Source organism: Gordionus sp. m RMFG-2023, chromosome 1 (genome assembly GCF_954871325.1).
Source record: "Gordionus sp. m RMFG-2023 chromosome 1, tfGorSpeb1-WG-v2, whole genome shotgun sequence".
NCBI lineage: Eukaryota > Metazoa > Nematomorpha > Gordioida > Chordodea > Parachordodidae > Gordionus > Gordionus sp. m RMFG-2023.
Window position 1 is genome coordinate 16,386,692 of NC_088775.1, and position 16,015 is coordinate 16,402,706.

The 16,015-nt window shown below is 26.3% G+C and overlaps 3 protein-coding genes and 2 long non-coding RNA genes across 5 annotated transcripts in view; 1 reads left to right on the top strand and 4 right to left on the bottom strand.

The window, feature by feature from the left end:
• LOC135931413 (eukaryotic translation initiation factor 3 subunit B-like) overlaps positions 1–13,586 on the bottom strand; it is a 31,434-nt gene extending 17,848 nt beyond the window's left edge. The window contains exons 1-10 of the mRNA XM_065468497.1: positions 13,409–13,586; positions 13,170–13,365; positions 13,010–13,129; positions 12,913–12,970; positions 12,735–12,872; positions 12,495–12,652; positions 10,428–10,571; positions 8,021–8,090; positions 7,250–7,296; positions 6,810–7,044 (exon numbers count right to left, since the gene is read on the bottom strand). Of these exons, the coding sequence (XP_065324569.1) occupies positions 6,810–7,044; positions 7,250–7,296; positions 8,021–8,090; positions 10,428–10,571; positions 12,495–12,652; positions 12,735–12,872; positions 12,913–12,970; positions 13,010–13,129; positions 13,170–13,365; positions 13,409–13,550 (1,308 nt within the window). The 5' untranslated portion in view covers positions 13,551–13,586. The remainder of the gene's footprint in view (positions 1–6,809; positions 7,045–7,249; positions 7,297–8,020; positions 8,091–10,427; positions 10,572–12,494; positions 12,653–12,734; positions 12,873–12,912; positions 12,971–13,009; positions 13,130–13,169; positions 13,366–13,408) is intronic.
• LOC135931415 (putative nuclease HARBI1) lies at positions 185–1,472 on the top strand. Its single transcript, XM_065468499.1, has 4 exons — positions 185–267; positions 308–490; positions 533–853; positions 891–1,472. The coding sequence occupies exons 1-4, from the start codon at positions 185–187 to the stop codon at positions 1,051–1,053; spliced, it is 750 nt and encodes a 249-aa protein (XP_065324571.1). The 3' UTR covers positions 1,054–1,472.
• Positions 1,741–2,109, bottom strand: LOC135931416 (uncharacterized). The gene is made up of 3 exons (XR_010573037.1): positions 2,096–2,109; positions 1,928–2,054; positions 1,741–1,887 (listed from the first exon to the last, which is right to left on the bottom strand). It is a non-coding gene; the product is annotated as an uncharacterized LOC135931416 (long non-coding RNA).
• Positions 2,106–2,479, bottom strand: LOC135931417 (uncharacterized). Its single transcript, XR_010573038.1, has 4 exons — positions 2,398–2,479; positions 2,303–2,353; positions 2,208–2,258; positions 2,106–2,167 (listed from the first exon to the last, which is right to left on the bottom strand). It is a non-coding gene; the product is annotated as an uncharacterized LOC135931417 (long non-coding RNA).
• On the bottom strand, positions 4,737–6,068 carry LOC135931414 (putative nuclease HARBI1). The gene is made up of 4 exons (XM_065468498.1): positions 5,942–6,068; positions 5,719–5,901; positions 5,356–5,676; positions 4,737–5,318 (listed from the first exon to the last, which is right to left on the bottom strand). The coding sequence occupies exons 1-4, from the start codon at positions 6,022–6,024 to the stop codon at positions 5,156–5,158; spliced, it is 750 nt and encodes a 249-aa protein (XP_065324570.1). The 5' UTR covers positions 6,025–6,068; the 3' UTR covers positions 4,737–5,155.
• Positions 13,587–16,015: the final 2,429 nt, after the last annotated feature.

Genomic DNA, 16,015 nt, shown 5'->3' on the forward strand with positions numbered 1-16,015 from the left:
TATTATTTGTAATATAAAAAAATTATTGCATATATCAATCAGTTAAAAATATAATAATATTCGAGAAATTGGATAATTTTTGTTAAGGCCGTGTCCTAAATCAAAAAAATAATTTCGCAAAAGTTTTGCGAAATGCACAACATGTCCCGAATCATACATTTATTTTCAATTTTAAATTGTTGATATGCATGATATACTATTTCTCTATTTTATATTATTTGAAGATACGACTGAGTCTAGAAGAAGGCATAGATTTTTAGAAGGACGGTATATATGATATGATTTATATTATATGTATTAATTCTAGAGATCAAGGAATTTTTAGAACATTTGATAGTATTCCTTCATATCCTGACAAATTTCGTCAGATGTTCCATATGCATGTGGAAACATTTAATTACATTCTTACAAAATTGGAATCTATAGACACCACTATAGTTATACATAAAAATTCTATCAGTATGAAGCATAGACTATATATAACACTCATGTATGATGATTATTTTTTTATATAATATCTATATATTTATAGATATTTGACAACTGGTATGAGCTTTAGAAAAATAGCTTTATATGCTAAGATTGGCAAAACATCAGTAAGTACAATAGTTACATCAACTTGTAGATTAATATGGATTGGTCTTCAACCCAAGCATCTCTGTTTACCAACAGTTGAACAGATGCTTGAAATTTCAGCAGAATATTTCAGGAAATCAGGTTTTCCTCATATAATAGGATCTATTGATGGAAAACATGTTAAAATAAAACAACCTAAAAAAAGTGGTTCCACATTTTATAATTATAAAAAATACAACTCCATTGTCATTCAAGGTATTTCAGATGATAAAGCTAGGTAATTATATATTTTCTAAATTTTAATTCTTTTCTAGATTCATGTTGATTGAAGTTGGCTTTCCTGGGTCTATCTCAGATAGAAGTATCTTTTCAAAGAGCCTATTTTATGAAGGAATGATCAATAAAATCATCAAGATACCCAATCCAAATTTTTTTACCATCTACAGATATTATAGCACCTTATGTATTTGTAGGTGATGATGCTTATCCCCTATTGGATTTTATTATGAAACCCTACAAAACTAATTTGAATGATAATAAATCAACTTTCAATACTAAATTATCAAAAGCCAGAGTATCAATAGAGAGATGCTTTGGCATCATGAGTGCCAAATTCAGACATCTTTACAAACCTTCAGAAACAAATATTACAAACACTATACAAATAGTTAAGGCTGACTGCCTTTTGCATAATATTATAATAGATCTTGAGGGAAATCATAGCACAGATATAAATCATGAACAATACCCAATACTCAATTTTACCCAATCTCAGTTCCAGCGATGGACTGAAAGCTCTAATAATATTAGAGAAACTTTTAATTTATTTGTAAATAATTATATGTAAAATTTTTGTACACATTAATTTTTGATTCCCATAATCTTATATTTCTTAATTCCCATAACCTTATATCTCTTATGAATGTTTTCATTTGTCAAAGTAATATAATTTATTTATAAATATTCAATAAAAAGTGCAAATAAAAGTGTTGTTTTGATTACATTATATAAGTAAGTTATTTCTAATTAATTTAATGAGTAAGACAAATGACTAAATTTCAATAATTTTTATTATAAATAAATATACAAAATATGTTTAACATATTATGGTATTAAAAATTAAGATATAAATATGTATAAATTAATTAAAAAAATACAGTATAAACTAAACTAACATTGTTGTTATAAATTTTAATTTAAAATCAAAAATTTCTTTATCAGTCATAATATTAAATTGAGCTTGATATGATTTGAAAAAACCCATAATATTATGGGGATCATCTCCTTGGGATGTATGTTTGGCAGCAAAACCTATTTTAAAAATTAATAATTATTAAATATATAAATGTACCCCTAAATATCTCCATTTTTTCATCTTCATACTTCTTAGATTTTTTAGCTTTAGATTTAGGAGTATCTAAATTCTTCCTCTTTGAGCTACATGGATTAATATTTTCTTTATTAAAAGAATTGTCTAACTATAATTAAATTAATAATATATACATAAAATTAATTTAACCTCTAAAATTTCTTATATATCAGTAGGATTAACAATATCAGTTAAAAGATCATGTGTATTTAACTCGTAATCCTAATATATAGTTCATTATATACATTTCATGTTATAATACCTGTGATGATGTTTGTACATTCACCACATCTTGGATATTTTGTTCATAATCCTAAAATATTGTTATTATATAATTATAATTTCATGTTATAATACCTGTGATGATGTTTGTACATTCACCACATCTTGGATATTTTGTTCATAATCCTAAAATATTGTTATTATATAATTATAATTTCATGTTATAATACATGTGAAGATATTTGATCCAAACTAAAACTTGCCTCTGCATTCTTACAAATATCTTCCACATTTTCTTTTAGCCAAAAATAATCTTCTATAAATTTCAAGTGCCTACTGCTTATCATAGCAGCGCCAGAACCTATATAAAATTAAATTATAATATATTTAATAATATCATACCTGATTTTTTTGAAAGGGAATAAAATTTATTAAATTTTGACTTTATAGCTGTGAACTTTTTTTTTATTTGCTCATAGTTTAATTCATATATCTTCCCTATCTCTTCCCATTTTATTTTACTTGCTGCAGTGTCTTTATATTTGAGGTCCCTATTACACCAAAGAAATCTATGAGGCCTTATTTTTTCCATCAAATTAGATTCATTCGCTATCTTTTCGCACAAATTACAAAAGTTTAAAGAAAAAAAGATTAAAGTTTTACGAATCGTAAAATTTGTAAGAATCGTGTAATATGCGCAAAATCGAAAAAATCATTTAGGCCAACATTTTAATTTTCCGTTTAAAATGGCTTATATTATTTTTTTCGTTAAACTCGCGCAAATTGCGCGAGATTATTTTTATGCAATTTTTTATATTTAGGACATAGCCAAATAAAAAAACCGCAGGGCCGGGCAAATAATTTTGGAGCCCAGACTGGACCTAAAATAAATTTTTTCTAACCGAATTAGGATTCGAAATAATAATAAACCTAGGCTCTATCTAATCAACCAGTATAAAATATCACATGGTATATTTATTTAAACATTCATTCGCTTTTAGCATTTTTCGACAAAGTAATTTGCTGTACAGAAAACTCGTTTTAGGCTATGTCCTAAATATCAAAAATTGCATAAAAATAATCTCGCGCAATTTGCGCGAGTTTAACGAAAAAAAATATAAGCCATTTTAAACGGAAAATTAAAATGTTGGCCTAAATGATTTTTTCCATTTTGCGCATATTACACGATTTTTACAAATTTTACGATTCGTAAAACTTTAATCTTTTTTTCTTTAAACTTTTGTAATTTGTGCGAAAAGATGGCGAATGAATCTAATTTGATGGAAAAAATAAGGCCTCATAGATTTCTTTGGTGTAATAGCGACCTCAAATATAGGGACACCGCAGCAAGTAAAATAAAATGGGAAGAGATAGGGAAGATATATGAATTAAACTATGAGCAAATAAAAAAAAGTTCACAGCTATAAAGTCAAAATTTAATAAATTTTATTCCCTTTCAAAAAAATCAGGTATGATATTATTAAATATATTATAATTTAATTTTATATAGGTTCTGGTGCTGCTATGATAAGCAGTAGGCACTTGAAATTTATAGAAGATTATTTTTGGCTAAAAGAAAATGTGGAAGATATTTGTAAGAATGCAGAGGCAAGTTTTAGTTTGGATCAAATATCTTCACATGTATTATAACATGAAATTATAATTATATAATAACAATATTTTAGGATTATGAACAAAATATCCAAGATGTGGTGAATGTACAAACATCATCACAGGTATTATAACATGAAATTATAATTATATAATAACAATATTTTAGGATTATGAACAACGTATCCAAGATGTGGTGAATGTACAAACATCATCACAGGTATTATAACATGAAATGTATATAATGAACTATATATTAGGATTACGAGTTAAATACACATGATCTTTTAACTGATATTGTTAATCCTACTGATATATATGAGAAAGAAATTTTAGAGGTTAAATTAATTTTATGTATATGTTATTAATTTAATTATAGTTAGACAATTCTTTTAATAAAGAAAATATTAATCCATGTAGCTCAAAGAGGAAGAATTTAGATACTCCTAAATCTAAAGCTAAAAAATCTAAGTATGAAGATGAAAAAATGGAGATATTTAGGGGTACATTTATATATTTAATAATTATTAATTTTTAAAATAGGTTTTGCTGCCAAACATACATCCCAAGGAGATGATCCCCATAATATTATGGGTTTTTTCAAATCATATCAAGCTCAATTTAATATTATGACTGATAAAGAAATTTTTGATTTTAAATTAAAATTTATAACAACAATGTTAGTTTAGTTTATACTGTATTTTTTTAATTAATTTATACATATTTATATCTTAATTTTTAATACCATAATATGTTAAACATATTTTGTATATTTATTTATAATAAAAATTATTGAAATTTAGTCATTTGTCTTACTCATTAAATTAATTAGAAATAACTTACTTATATAATGTAATCAAAACAACACTTTTATTTGCACTTTTTATTGAATATTTATAAATAAATTATATTACTTTGACAAATGAAAACATTCATAAGAGATATAAGGTTATGGGAATTAAGAAATATAAGATTATGGGAATCAAAAATTAATGTGTACAAAAATTTTACATATAATTATTTACAAATAAATTAAAAGTTTCTCTAATATTATTAGAGCTTTCAGTCCATCGCTGGAACTGAGATTGGGTAAAATTGAGTATTGGGTATTGTTCATGATTTATATCTGTGCTATGATTTCCCTCAAGATCTATTATAATATTATGCAAAAGGCAGTCAGCCTTAACTATTTGTATAGTGTTTGTAATATTTGTTTCTGAAGGTTTGTAAAGATGTCTGAATTTGGCACTCATGATGCCAAAGCATCTCTCTATTGATACTCTGGCTTTTGATAATTTAGTATTGAAAGTTGATTTATTATCATTCAAATTAGTTTTGTAGGGTTTCATAATAAAATCCAATAGGGGATAAGCATCATCACCTACAAATACATAAGGTGCTATAATATCTGTAGATGGTAAAAAAATTTGGATTGGGTATCTTGATGATTTTATTGATCATTCCTTCATAAAATAGGCTCTTTGAAAAGATACTTCTATCTGAGATAGACCCAGGAAAGCCAACTTCAATCAACATGAATCTAGAAAAGAATTAAAATTTAGAAAATATATAATTACCTAGCTTTATCATCTGAAATACCTTGAATGACAATGGAGTTGTATTTTTTATAATTATAAAATGTGGAACCACTTTTTTTAGGTTGTTTTATTTTAACATGTTTTCCATCAATAGATCCTATTATATGAGGAAAACCTGATTTCCTGAAATATTCTGCTGAAATTTCAAGCATCTGTTCAACTGTTGGTAAACAGAGATGCTTGGGTTGAAGACCAATCCATATTAATCTACAAGTTGATGTAACTATTGTACTTACTGATGTTTTGCCAATCTTAGCATATAAAGCTATTTTTCTAAAGCTCATACCAGTTGTCAAATATCTATAAATATATAGATATTATATAAAAAAATAATCATCATACATGAGTGTTATATATAGTCTATGCTTCATACTGATAGAATTTTTATGTATAACTATAGTGGTGTCTATAGATTCCAATTTTGTAAGAATGTAATTAAATGTTTCCACATGCATATGGAACATCTGACGAAATTTGTCAGGATATGAAGGAATACTATCAAATGTTCTAAAAATTCCTTGATCTCTAGAATTAATACATATAATATAAATCATATCATATATACCGTCCTTCTAAAAATCTATGCCTTCTTCTAGACTCAGTCGTATCTTCAAATAATATAAAATAGAGAAATAGTATATCATGCATATCAAACAATTTAAAATTGAAAATAAATGTATGATTCGGGACATGTTTCGTAGCTCGCAAAACTCGCTAAAGTTGTGCATTTCGCAAAACTTTTGCGAAATTATTTTTTTGATTTAGGACACGGCCTTAATAAAAATTATTTAATATTTAATATATATATATAAATATCATCTATGGATGATATCAAGTAAAATATATAAAAAAAACATGTTTGAGCATTCCCCTAAATATCTTTGAATATTTTTTCTTTTAAGGAGCATTTTAAACTCTGCTTTTAATGATATTATTTAATTCTAATTAATAAATAAAAAACAATACACAGATAGATAGTGGACAATCTAAAATTTTTGCTACGTAAAATAAATATGGGCACACTCAGGCACATACTCATTCTTCTATCTTATATGATGTTGAACATTATTTTGGTATCAAAAAAATTCGAATGCAACTGAAGGAATAACACGTTCGGTAAAGTCATCTTTTATTAGTGAATAGAGGTTCCATGAAACTTTTCTCATAATTGGAGATATCAATTATTCTTTAGTCTTGATCTTGGCCATTCTACCAACAATAAACATGTCGCTAATAGTTGGAGGGGGGGGGGAGGAGTATCAACAACACCACCCTGAAATATTTTTTTGAGCAAAACGTGTAAGAACTAAAATATCAAGATAGGCTTGGCGAGGTTCATTGGTTCAAGACTCCAATTTCAAAGATATATTTGCCTCGCCTTATCTCTTATTATCCTTGTGGTAAAAAAGATTTAATTTTTTTTAAAGTTTTACCGAATATTTGATTATGTTATCGTTCCCTTTCTTCTTTTTAGCATATCTCTCACTGAACACCGTCAAGTAATAATCCCCCCAGAGCATTTTGCAATTTGTCACCGTGCCAAGGGTGGAACTGGGCCGGCATTCGATTTTATCGGGTATGCTTATGATGAATAGCTTGGCCGGGATCTCCTTCTCTTCCCGAACCCAATAGGAAAGTATATTGCTGGATGGGCACCATTCGAAATCCCTAAATTTTTTGCAAGATTGAGGATGGGTAAAAAAATGGAGTATATTATATTTTTATTTGTGACGGTTGTTATTGAACGTCAACCAAAATCGGTTTCGATCGCTCCACATAAAAAATAAATTAAAGTAGTCAGTTGCTTTTATAGCGTATTTAGGACTAGATATTCTATAAATATATATTTTTTAAACATATAAATGAATCTTACACTATATCCTTGATGATCATCGGATTTTTGTCTATGAGCGAAAATTTCTAAAGAAAAGAAATAATTACTTTATAGATACGAAACATTTTTAAAATTTTATTAGGAAAAGAATGTAAAATACAGATGAAAGATTTAGCCTCTGACCTGATCTTTATAAATTATCATCTACAATTCTATGTACTCTAAAGGGTACGCTATTATTAATTCTTTCCACATTTTTGCGATCGTTTAAATGTAATTTTGCTTAATAAATTTTAAAGGGGAATTTCCCAACCCCTTCTCTCTCTTTCTCTATGCTTGGCCTATTCTTCAAAAACATTCTTTTAAAGAAATCGAATAATTTACATTGAGTAATTATATAAATCATTTGTTCAAATAGAATAGCAAATTATTCCATGTTTAAACGAATCGAATAAAAATAATTCGTTATTCGATTAACATTCATTTTTGAACCAACTATAGGGCCACATTTATAGTAAACGCGTTAGACGTTATTTAACGCAGTGTTATTAACAAAAGCCAATAAATAAGTAAAATTTATAAATATGGAGGGTTTTGATTATAACGTTATGATAAAATTTGAAAAATATTATGTTGAGACGTATTTTTCAAAAATTATTAATGCTATGAAGAATCAGCTGTGATTTCGATAATGTTAAATAAAGCAACGCTTGAACTTAAAGCGTTTACTATTATTAGAATCTTTTATTCTCACAAGTAAAATATTTTTATGTAGAAATAAAATAATATTTTATAAAACATATTATTTACGGTTGTATTGTAAACGCACAATTTATCCGGACCCGAAATGCGCGCAAAATATGATCCATCAAAACTCCATCTGTAATTATTTTGCATTTTTTGTTATATAGAAAACATTAATAATTTTTAATGAAAGAATTAGCGTCAACGGGATTAGTAAGCCCTACAAAAAAATACGAAAATATTATGGTCATTGACACGAAAGGAAAATATCGAATGATCCTATCCCTAACCATCGATCGATCCTACACCAAAATCCTCTAGCGGATCTGAACTCAAGCTTATAAAATTCTGGTCCCATTTTTTATCGGTTTCGGATTTACAAATATTTTATCCGGCTGGGTCGGTACAGAATTTCATTCTTAAAAAAAAGAACTCACTTATAAATAAAAAATTTAAGTATTAATTTTTTTTTGATAATTTATTTTAGTATATCCAGCAATAGAATAAGTATAATTAATCGACAGTATTAAAATATTTTTATTCATTTAGAGACGATTATTTGTGTCGAAACCTACTTGAGTTTTATTAATTCCGCATGTTTTAAACTAGGGTAGTGAACCCAAATTATGATTCAAAAATTATAAATTTTTTAGTTTGACAGTTTGAGACCCCGGGCCAAACAGAGACCAATTTATGGATAACCCATTGAACCCGGGGTAATATAAATTCGGGGCGGGTTCTGACCTGTTTCAGAAATGTCTTTAAAAAAATCTTCGAATGTCAAATCGATCAACAATTTGATTGACTCTTTTTATAAAAAAAATTGATGAAACTTGGAGAGTTTATTTTATATGTTGCAATATTTATATAAATCAAAATGTTTTCACAATGTTTAAACTTTAGATCAATTGAATCTGGAGTTATGTGACTCTCAAAGTCCAACATAGATGCGATCTCGGGTTTAAAAATCCCAAATTACTAGATATATATTTGGTTCAAATTGAAAGCCTGATTAAAAAATCTTTAAATATTTTTTTTGCCCTAAAAAACTTTTTCATAATATTAAAGATTATTGTTTTAAAGATCAAAAAATTTACAAAAAACATTTAGAATTTTAGGTTTTTTTCACATATCAACCTTTATTTTTTATTTCGTCTTATAATTATAGTTGGGTAATAGGTAAATGCCTGCTAGTGTTGTTAATGGCTCTATTTTTAAATATGGCTAACCCAGTACTTTTGCCAAAGAATATGATAAAACCTCGAGGTTAAAAGATGTCCAAAGTGCCATCTATAAGCAATTAAAGGCATGCATAATATTTCTGATTAAATATCGGGTTGGCCATTTTAAAAAAATCGAGCCGTTTAACAACACTAATGTCCACTAATTCGGCCTCAATCTACAGGCGTGTGCCGGAGACGCGTAGGCGTTTTATATTAATATTAATTTATTTTAAATTTGAGCTGTTATATTCTTAAAGAAAAAATTCCGAGGCCAAAGTGATAGTTTGCGGCTAAAAAATTGGTTTAGCCAAATTTTTTAACCGACTAAAATTTAGCTTAAAATATATTAATCACCAAACTATATATATAACGGGTGGAGATTCATAGTTCAGTCAAAAAAAATTTTTTTAGGATTTTCATTTTTCCTTACATTTTCTCACATTGAGATGCTAAACCATAATTATATTTATTTAACTTAATTAATGCATACCCTACATTCACAATACTTTGCCGTGAATTCACAAGAAGCATGATTCTGCATTCATTTTTCTAAAAAATAGCGCATAATTATTGAGGATGTGTATTTAAGTCATCCAAAAAAGAGTTTTTTTAAAAATATATTACTAATTTTCCAGAATTTTAAAAAATTAAAAATAACATTTTCTAATTTATCTCGCTATACTAAATATCAATTTTACTTAATTTATGCTTCTATAATTGGGGATCCATAGTTTAGTAAAAAATAGTTTTTTGATATTTAAATTTTTTTTAAAAAATTAATATTTTCCAAATCCCCTCAAAGAGCTAAATATTATATTCATTTTTTTAAATTATAGCCTTTTTAATATGGGATACATAAGGATTCATAGTTTAGTCAAAAAAGTGGTTTTCCAATATCCCAATAAGTTAGCAAATTTTAAAAAAATTAATATTAACATTTTATGAATCCTTTTAAAGAGATGATTCTACATTCATTTTTTAAAAATAGCGCATAATTATCAAGAATGTGTAGGGTAGAAATGACTATTTTAATCAATTTTTTTCATATTTTACTAATTTACCATTTTTTTAAAAATATTTTAAAAAATATTTCCGAATCACCTTGATAAGTTAAACCAGATTCTATAAACTTTGTGCATCTATAATAGGGGATGCATAGTTTTCGGGAATGCCTTCATTTTTTTTAATATATAAATTTTATAATACATGGAAAAACATTTAAATCAATAATTTATTATATTGAAAATAACTTGAAAGGAGGCCAAAATGGTTTATCCAAATAAATAGGAGTGGTGTTGTAAGAAAAAACCATGAGTTTAGCACCAGATAACACTTCCCAAAGTATGAGAGGCTCACCTTTCTCAGTCATTTTTCCACTAAATGTTATAAAGTACCTTAAAAAATTTATATAATTTATTAAAAAATTGATATCTCATTCAAAAAAATTGATATTTATGTAAAATATCTTTTTTCATTGTATTCAAATTTTATATTAGAAATCTGAAAGACCCAGTCCATACCCAGCCTGGCCCAAACAGGTTTAAGCCTATTTTTTTACTATGATTAGACTGGGTTGATACTTTTTAAAAAATTTGAGATGTGTTTAAAATTATAAATATGATTTACTTTTTTTTAAATTTTTTGAAGAACAAGGCAGCAATATTTTCTATTTGCAAAGTATTAATTTTATAAGAGTTAACAGTCCATTTTAATAGTAGCTAGCTCCTGCTCCTATTTCCCCAAAAGGAGCTAGCTCCCACTTCCACTTTTAATTTTTTAAAAAGAGCTAGCTCCCGCTCCAAGTAATGGAGTGCCACTCCATAGCAGCTCCTTTGATTTTCATTTTTTTTAGAAAGTACACAAAACAAAATCATATTTTTTATCAAAAAAGTTTTATTTATATTAAATGATATATTAAAATATTTATAATTTTTATTAGCTTTTAAAAGTAATAAATTATCTAAATTTGAATCTAACAAACATCTACACCTCTCCCCTAAAACCTGTTTAGCAATACTAAACAGACACTCCATAGGAGTACTAGAGGGAAGCAGGGTATTTTATTTTCTAAAAATTTAATTTTAATTCAAGAAATTTATCAAAAATAGTAATTTTGATATCATTATTTGAAAAATATTTGGCCATATATTATTTTCCTGATGATCAATTTCATGGAATGCAAAAAAATCTTCCAAATCATTGCAGGGTTCCTGTGCATTAGTAGCTATTTTTGCATCAGGAATTTGTTTTCTTAAAAAATTAATTAATTTGTATTTTAGTTCCATATTTTGTGTATTTTTTTTATCCATTTCCAATTTAATTTCAATGCAGGATGGATAATAGGCACAATATTTTCATCATCATAATTTGAAAATGCAATAAAGTTATTTAAATAGATAATTTATTTATTATAAACGTTTTATTATATTAATACCACTTATAAGAGAATCTACAAGAGGTTGGCAAAATTCTAAATTTACTAAGTCATTTATTTTTGAAGTAAGTTTAGAAATGGTTAGAGTTAAGAAACCCATATCAATATGAAGCTCTCCTTCAATGATTTTAACTGTTTTAGAGTAGAAAATATTTTTTGTATGATGAAAATGGAAATTTGATTCGTTCTTCTATGATGTAAATATCAAAAACTATTTTTTATTATATATCTATAAAATACATTAATATGACTTAGATTTTCCAATAAAATTTTCAATATAAAAAGAAAGAAAAACATGATGTTTGATAGTTTAAAACTCAGTTCAACATTTAATATTGCATAAATTTAAATAAAATGATATTCATTTTTATTGGATTTTTATTAACAAATAAATAGATTTATTTTTAAAAAAAATAAATTAATTATTTGCTACTATATTTTGACAACATATCATACCAGTAAATATTTAAATAAAGTAACCCATGACCGAAAAAAAAATAATTTATATATTAAATTTAAAAGAGTGGTGAAGCTCCAGCCCTAAAAAGAGCTAGCTCCATCTACAGGTTGAAAAAGTGTAGCAAACAACATTTTTATAATAAAAAAATATTAAATTTTTCAATATTTAATTAAATTTGGACCAGGCCAAAATGACAAATAATTTTTATTTTAATTTTGGGCCAGGGCTTTTTTGGGATAAATAAATGGAAATTTGTTCTGGATTGTTCCAAGCAAATTTTATACAAAAAATATTTGAGCGATGCCAGGCTTGAAATAGGCCAGATATAGATTCATTTATATTATAAATTATTTTCCCTTTCCCTTTTTTTAAAAAAACAAAAACATTTATATATAATTATTTGTTTGATTATAAATCAAATACCTTTCACAGGGTGAGAAAAATATGTACTCAGCATAAGGATGCAAAAAGCGTTGAATTTGTTCAAAATGACTTGTCCCATAGAGACGTATGCCTTTTGGGTGAAATGTTACTAAATAAGTACCTTGAGGAGACCAACTTGCCTTTTTATCAGTCCATTTCTATTAGTTTTATTAAACAATAGATTTATCATTTAATAATTATTTTCCAATATTAATAATCAGAATATTTATATATTCAAACTTCTTTATCAATTATTAGTTGAGGGCCAGTGATAATATTTAAATAAATTGATAATAGACATTCTTTATTTTCTTGCTCAGACAAAACTAAAAATTGATCATATCCTTCAGGATGCAACAACCAATCATATAAATTATCCTAAAATAATCTAGCTATGTATGGGTTAAATAATTAATACTATTTCTTTGTAAGGTAGAGGTTGAATGGGCTCAGTTATTTCTGTATAATTTTCATATCTAATCACATGTTACATAGTAGATAAAATAATAATTTACTTTTCTATATCACTTAACAAATTTACTCTTATTGTATGTGTTTTATCTAAATGATAGCCATTGAACTGTTTTACTGCTTGCTTTGCAGCCTCCTCTGTAGCATATTCAAAAAAGAAATATCTATATAAAAATAAATATAAATAATTTCATTAAAAAAAACCCCTTGGTCATTCCTTCTTTATTTAATGGATAAAATTCATTTGCAATTTCTCCAGGATTTTTAAACAATTTTAATATAACACTTTTCAATCTATTTAATCTTTCACTTCCAACAATTGGTACATTATCAATGATTATTACATTTTCGAAGGCTTCTGGAGGCTGAGGTCTTTTCGCAAGGAAGTCACTTAAGAGTTCTATGTAAAGAAATATATCTTTATAACTATATAAACATTATACCCTGATCTGAAATATCATCCACAAAGTCCTCATTATCACTGTAGCATGCGTTATTTGTTCCGTTTTGTTTAATTTCGCCAATGTCTTCTAGATCATCAAATTGATTTGATTTGGATATAGGCTCATGTCTTTGAATAACCATGCTCCAAAAAAATTGACAAATCGTCAAATAATACTTTTATGAATGACTATTAAATTTTATTTTTGATTAAAAATTTCAGGAATGCTTCAGAGCACCCGGTCAGGAAATAAGAATACCGAAAATACAAGTATGTTTTAAATTATAGGATTTTAATATGATAATTAAATAGATTTTTTTATATATTTTACCAGATTGTGTTGTGATATCAACAGGTATATGTTAAACTTGCCCACATTAAATACAGGGGGCGTCGGTAATGGTTGCTAAAGTGTCTCCTTTTTCTAGCATCAATTTCAATTTTTAAATAATTAACATTCAAAAATATATATTAATATCAGAGTTGTTAGGCTACATGTAGCGCGTTACTATAGCGCGCTCTTTTTTTTTGGTAGCTATAGCTAATAGAGCGCTACTTTTTAGAAATATAGTGAATGTAACTATAAACATGAAAATTTAAATATAACATCATAATTAATTATAACTTTATAATTTATTATTTAATTTTGAAAGTTGAATATTTTCCATTTGTAATATATATTTTTAGTTTGTATTATAAACTTAAATCATCTGGTAATATTAATGAAATGGAAGGTACCCTGGAAGAAAGTGTTCTTGAATAATACAATCCAAAATTTGCAAATATTTTCAAATTAATGTAAAAACAAAAGGTTGCTATAAATTTATTTCTTCTAACTGTAAAAAAAAAATATATATCTTAAAATGAATCTAGTAACTATAACCTCAAAAAAACATCTAAATATAATTGTCATTATTAAATTCTAATATTAATTTTATTTTGTAATAATGTTTATGCCAACAGTTCTAACTAGATAGAATAATAATTCTGGCATAGGGGAGACTACATTCAATGATTAATAATATTGACCATGCCATTATTACTTAGAAACTGGCTGATAAAGTTATTGCCGATAATTGATACAGTTCAGCCAATGTCATTGCTTGTAGTATTTAAAAAGCCAGATTTGGGTTGATTTTTAAAATCGGCCCTATTAAGATTTAGCCAAAATAATATTGTGTAAGCCTCAAGATTAGTCAAGTAGAAGTTTAAACCTTTCTGCCATCTATGAGCAAAATCTTGAGGCTTACACAATATTATTTTGGTTATAATATAAATCAGGCCGTTTTTAACAATCGACCCGAATCGGGCTTTTAACAACACTAATTAATTGATAATCTATTATTTACTATGAAAATTAAAACTCTATCCCCTGATACAACAATTTTTTGTCGTTAGGCACTAAGAATTGAGATAGCAGACAAAAATGGATTCCATTGATATTTTTTTGAAATAGAGGATACTAATATAATATAAAATCCCCTAGAGGCGTTTTTTAAATCTAAAAATGCAAATGAGTATTTTTGTTAATTTCGCTTATGCCTTGCGCTTAAGTGCTACTCTACTTTCAGATTGTCGCTCTAGACTTGGGAGTATTAAAATGCAACTAAATAAAAAATGAATATTAGCATAAATAGTTATTTTTATTACATAAATTCAGAGTTATACATTTGCTCAAAATAAAAAGATCTTTGAAGGATCGTAAAATTTGAAGATCTTTTATTTTTTAAAAATGTTGTGTAACGATCTTAAAAGATCTAGATCTTTGAAGATCGCTGCGATCAACGATCTCAAAAGATCTTCATGATATTTATTTTTTTACCCCTTTATTAAAAGCCCAGATGTTTTTCAATTTTATTAATATAATATTTCTTTTATGTTTTATACCTCTCCTCCTGCCTTGATGAAAATTGAAAAACATCTGGGCTTTTAATAAAGGGGTAAAAAAATAAATATCATGAAGATCTTAGAAGATCGTTACACAAAATTTTTAAAAAATAAAAGATCTTCAAATTTTACGATCTTCAAAGATCTTGCTCAAATTTTTGAGCTAGATCTCGCTCAAAAATCTTCATAGAAGATCTTTTGTACAACTCTGCATAAATTATAGTCTTTTTACATAAATTTTTTTATAATTAAAACTAACTATAGTTAAATATTTATAAATGATCATTTTATTTATTATATACAATGCAATTACATTATAAGCAAAAAAAAATAGCCAATAGCGAGTTACTTTTTTATGTTTTTGATAAATGGCGATAGCAGTAGCGCGCTACTTTTAAAGTTAGGGTTTAACAACTCTGATTAATATTATAATTAAAGAGACTTCTTATAAAGAGTGTATATATTAATTAAATTTTATTTCCTTGTGGCATTAAATTATTTTATTATTATTTCCTTTCTTTCGCATTAGGCTATTTATATAATTGATGCTTATATCTCAAACGAAATATGCATCGCTGGATATTTTTCAAGTGCAAACAAATAATAAATAAAATTTATAATCCAAAGCAATGTAATTTATTTCATCGCATCTGGCGGTCATTGTAAAATTTGAATAACATTAACTTGCTTTTAAAAATACGCAGGGATGATTGTCGCATTG

What these genes read in the sequence shown, in the direction of transcription:
- LOC135931415 (XM_065468499.1), top strand. Translation starts at nt 185, where the DNA reads ATGCATGATATACTATTTCTCTATTTTATATTATTTGAAGATACGACT. An exon ending in CATAGATTTTTAGAAGGACG is followed by an intron (nt 268 to 307) that starts GTATATATGATA and finishes TATTAATTCTAG; the next exon opens with AGATCAAGGAATTTTTAGAA. An exon ending in AGACTATATATAACACTCAT is followed by an intron (nt 491 to 532) that starts GTATGATGATTA and finishes ATATATTTATAG; the next exon opens with ATATTTGACAACTGGTATGA.
- LOC135931414 (XM_065468498.1), bottom strand. Translation starts at nt 6,024, where the DNA reads ATGCATGATATACTATTTCTCTATTTTATATTATTTGAAGATACGACT. An exon ending in CATAGATTTTTAGAAGGACG is followed by an intron (nt 5,902 to 5,941) that starts GTATATATGATA and finishes TATTAATTCTAG; the next exon opens with AGATCAAGGAATTTTTAGAA. An exon ending in ATTTCAGATGATAAAGCTAG is followed by an intron (nt 5,319 to 5,355) that starts GTAATTATATAT and finishes ATTCTTTTCTAG; the next exon opens with ATTCATGTTGATTGAAGTTG.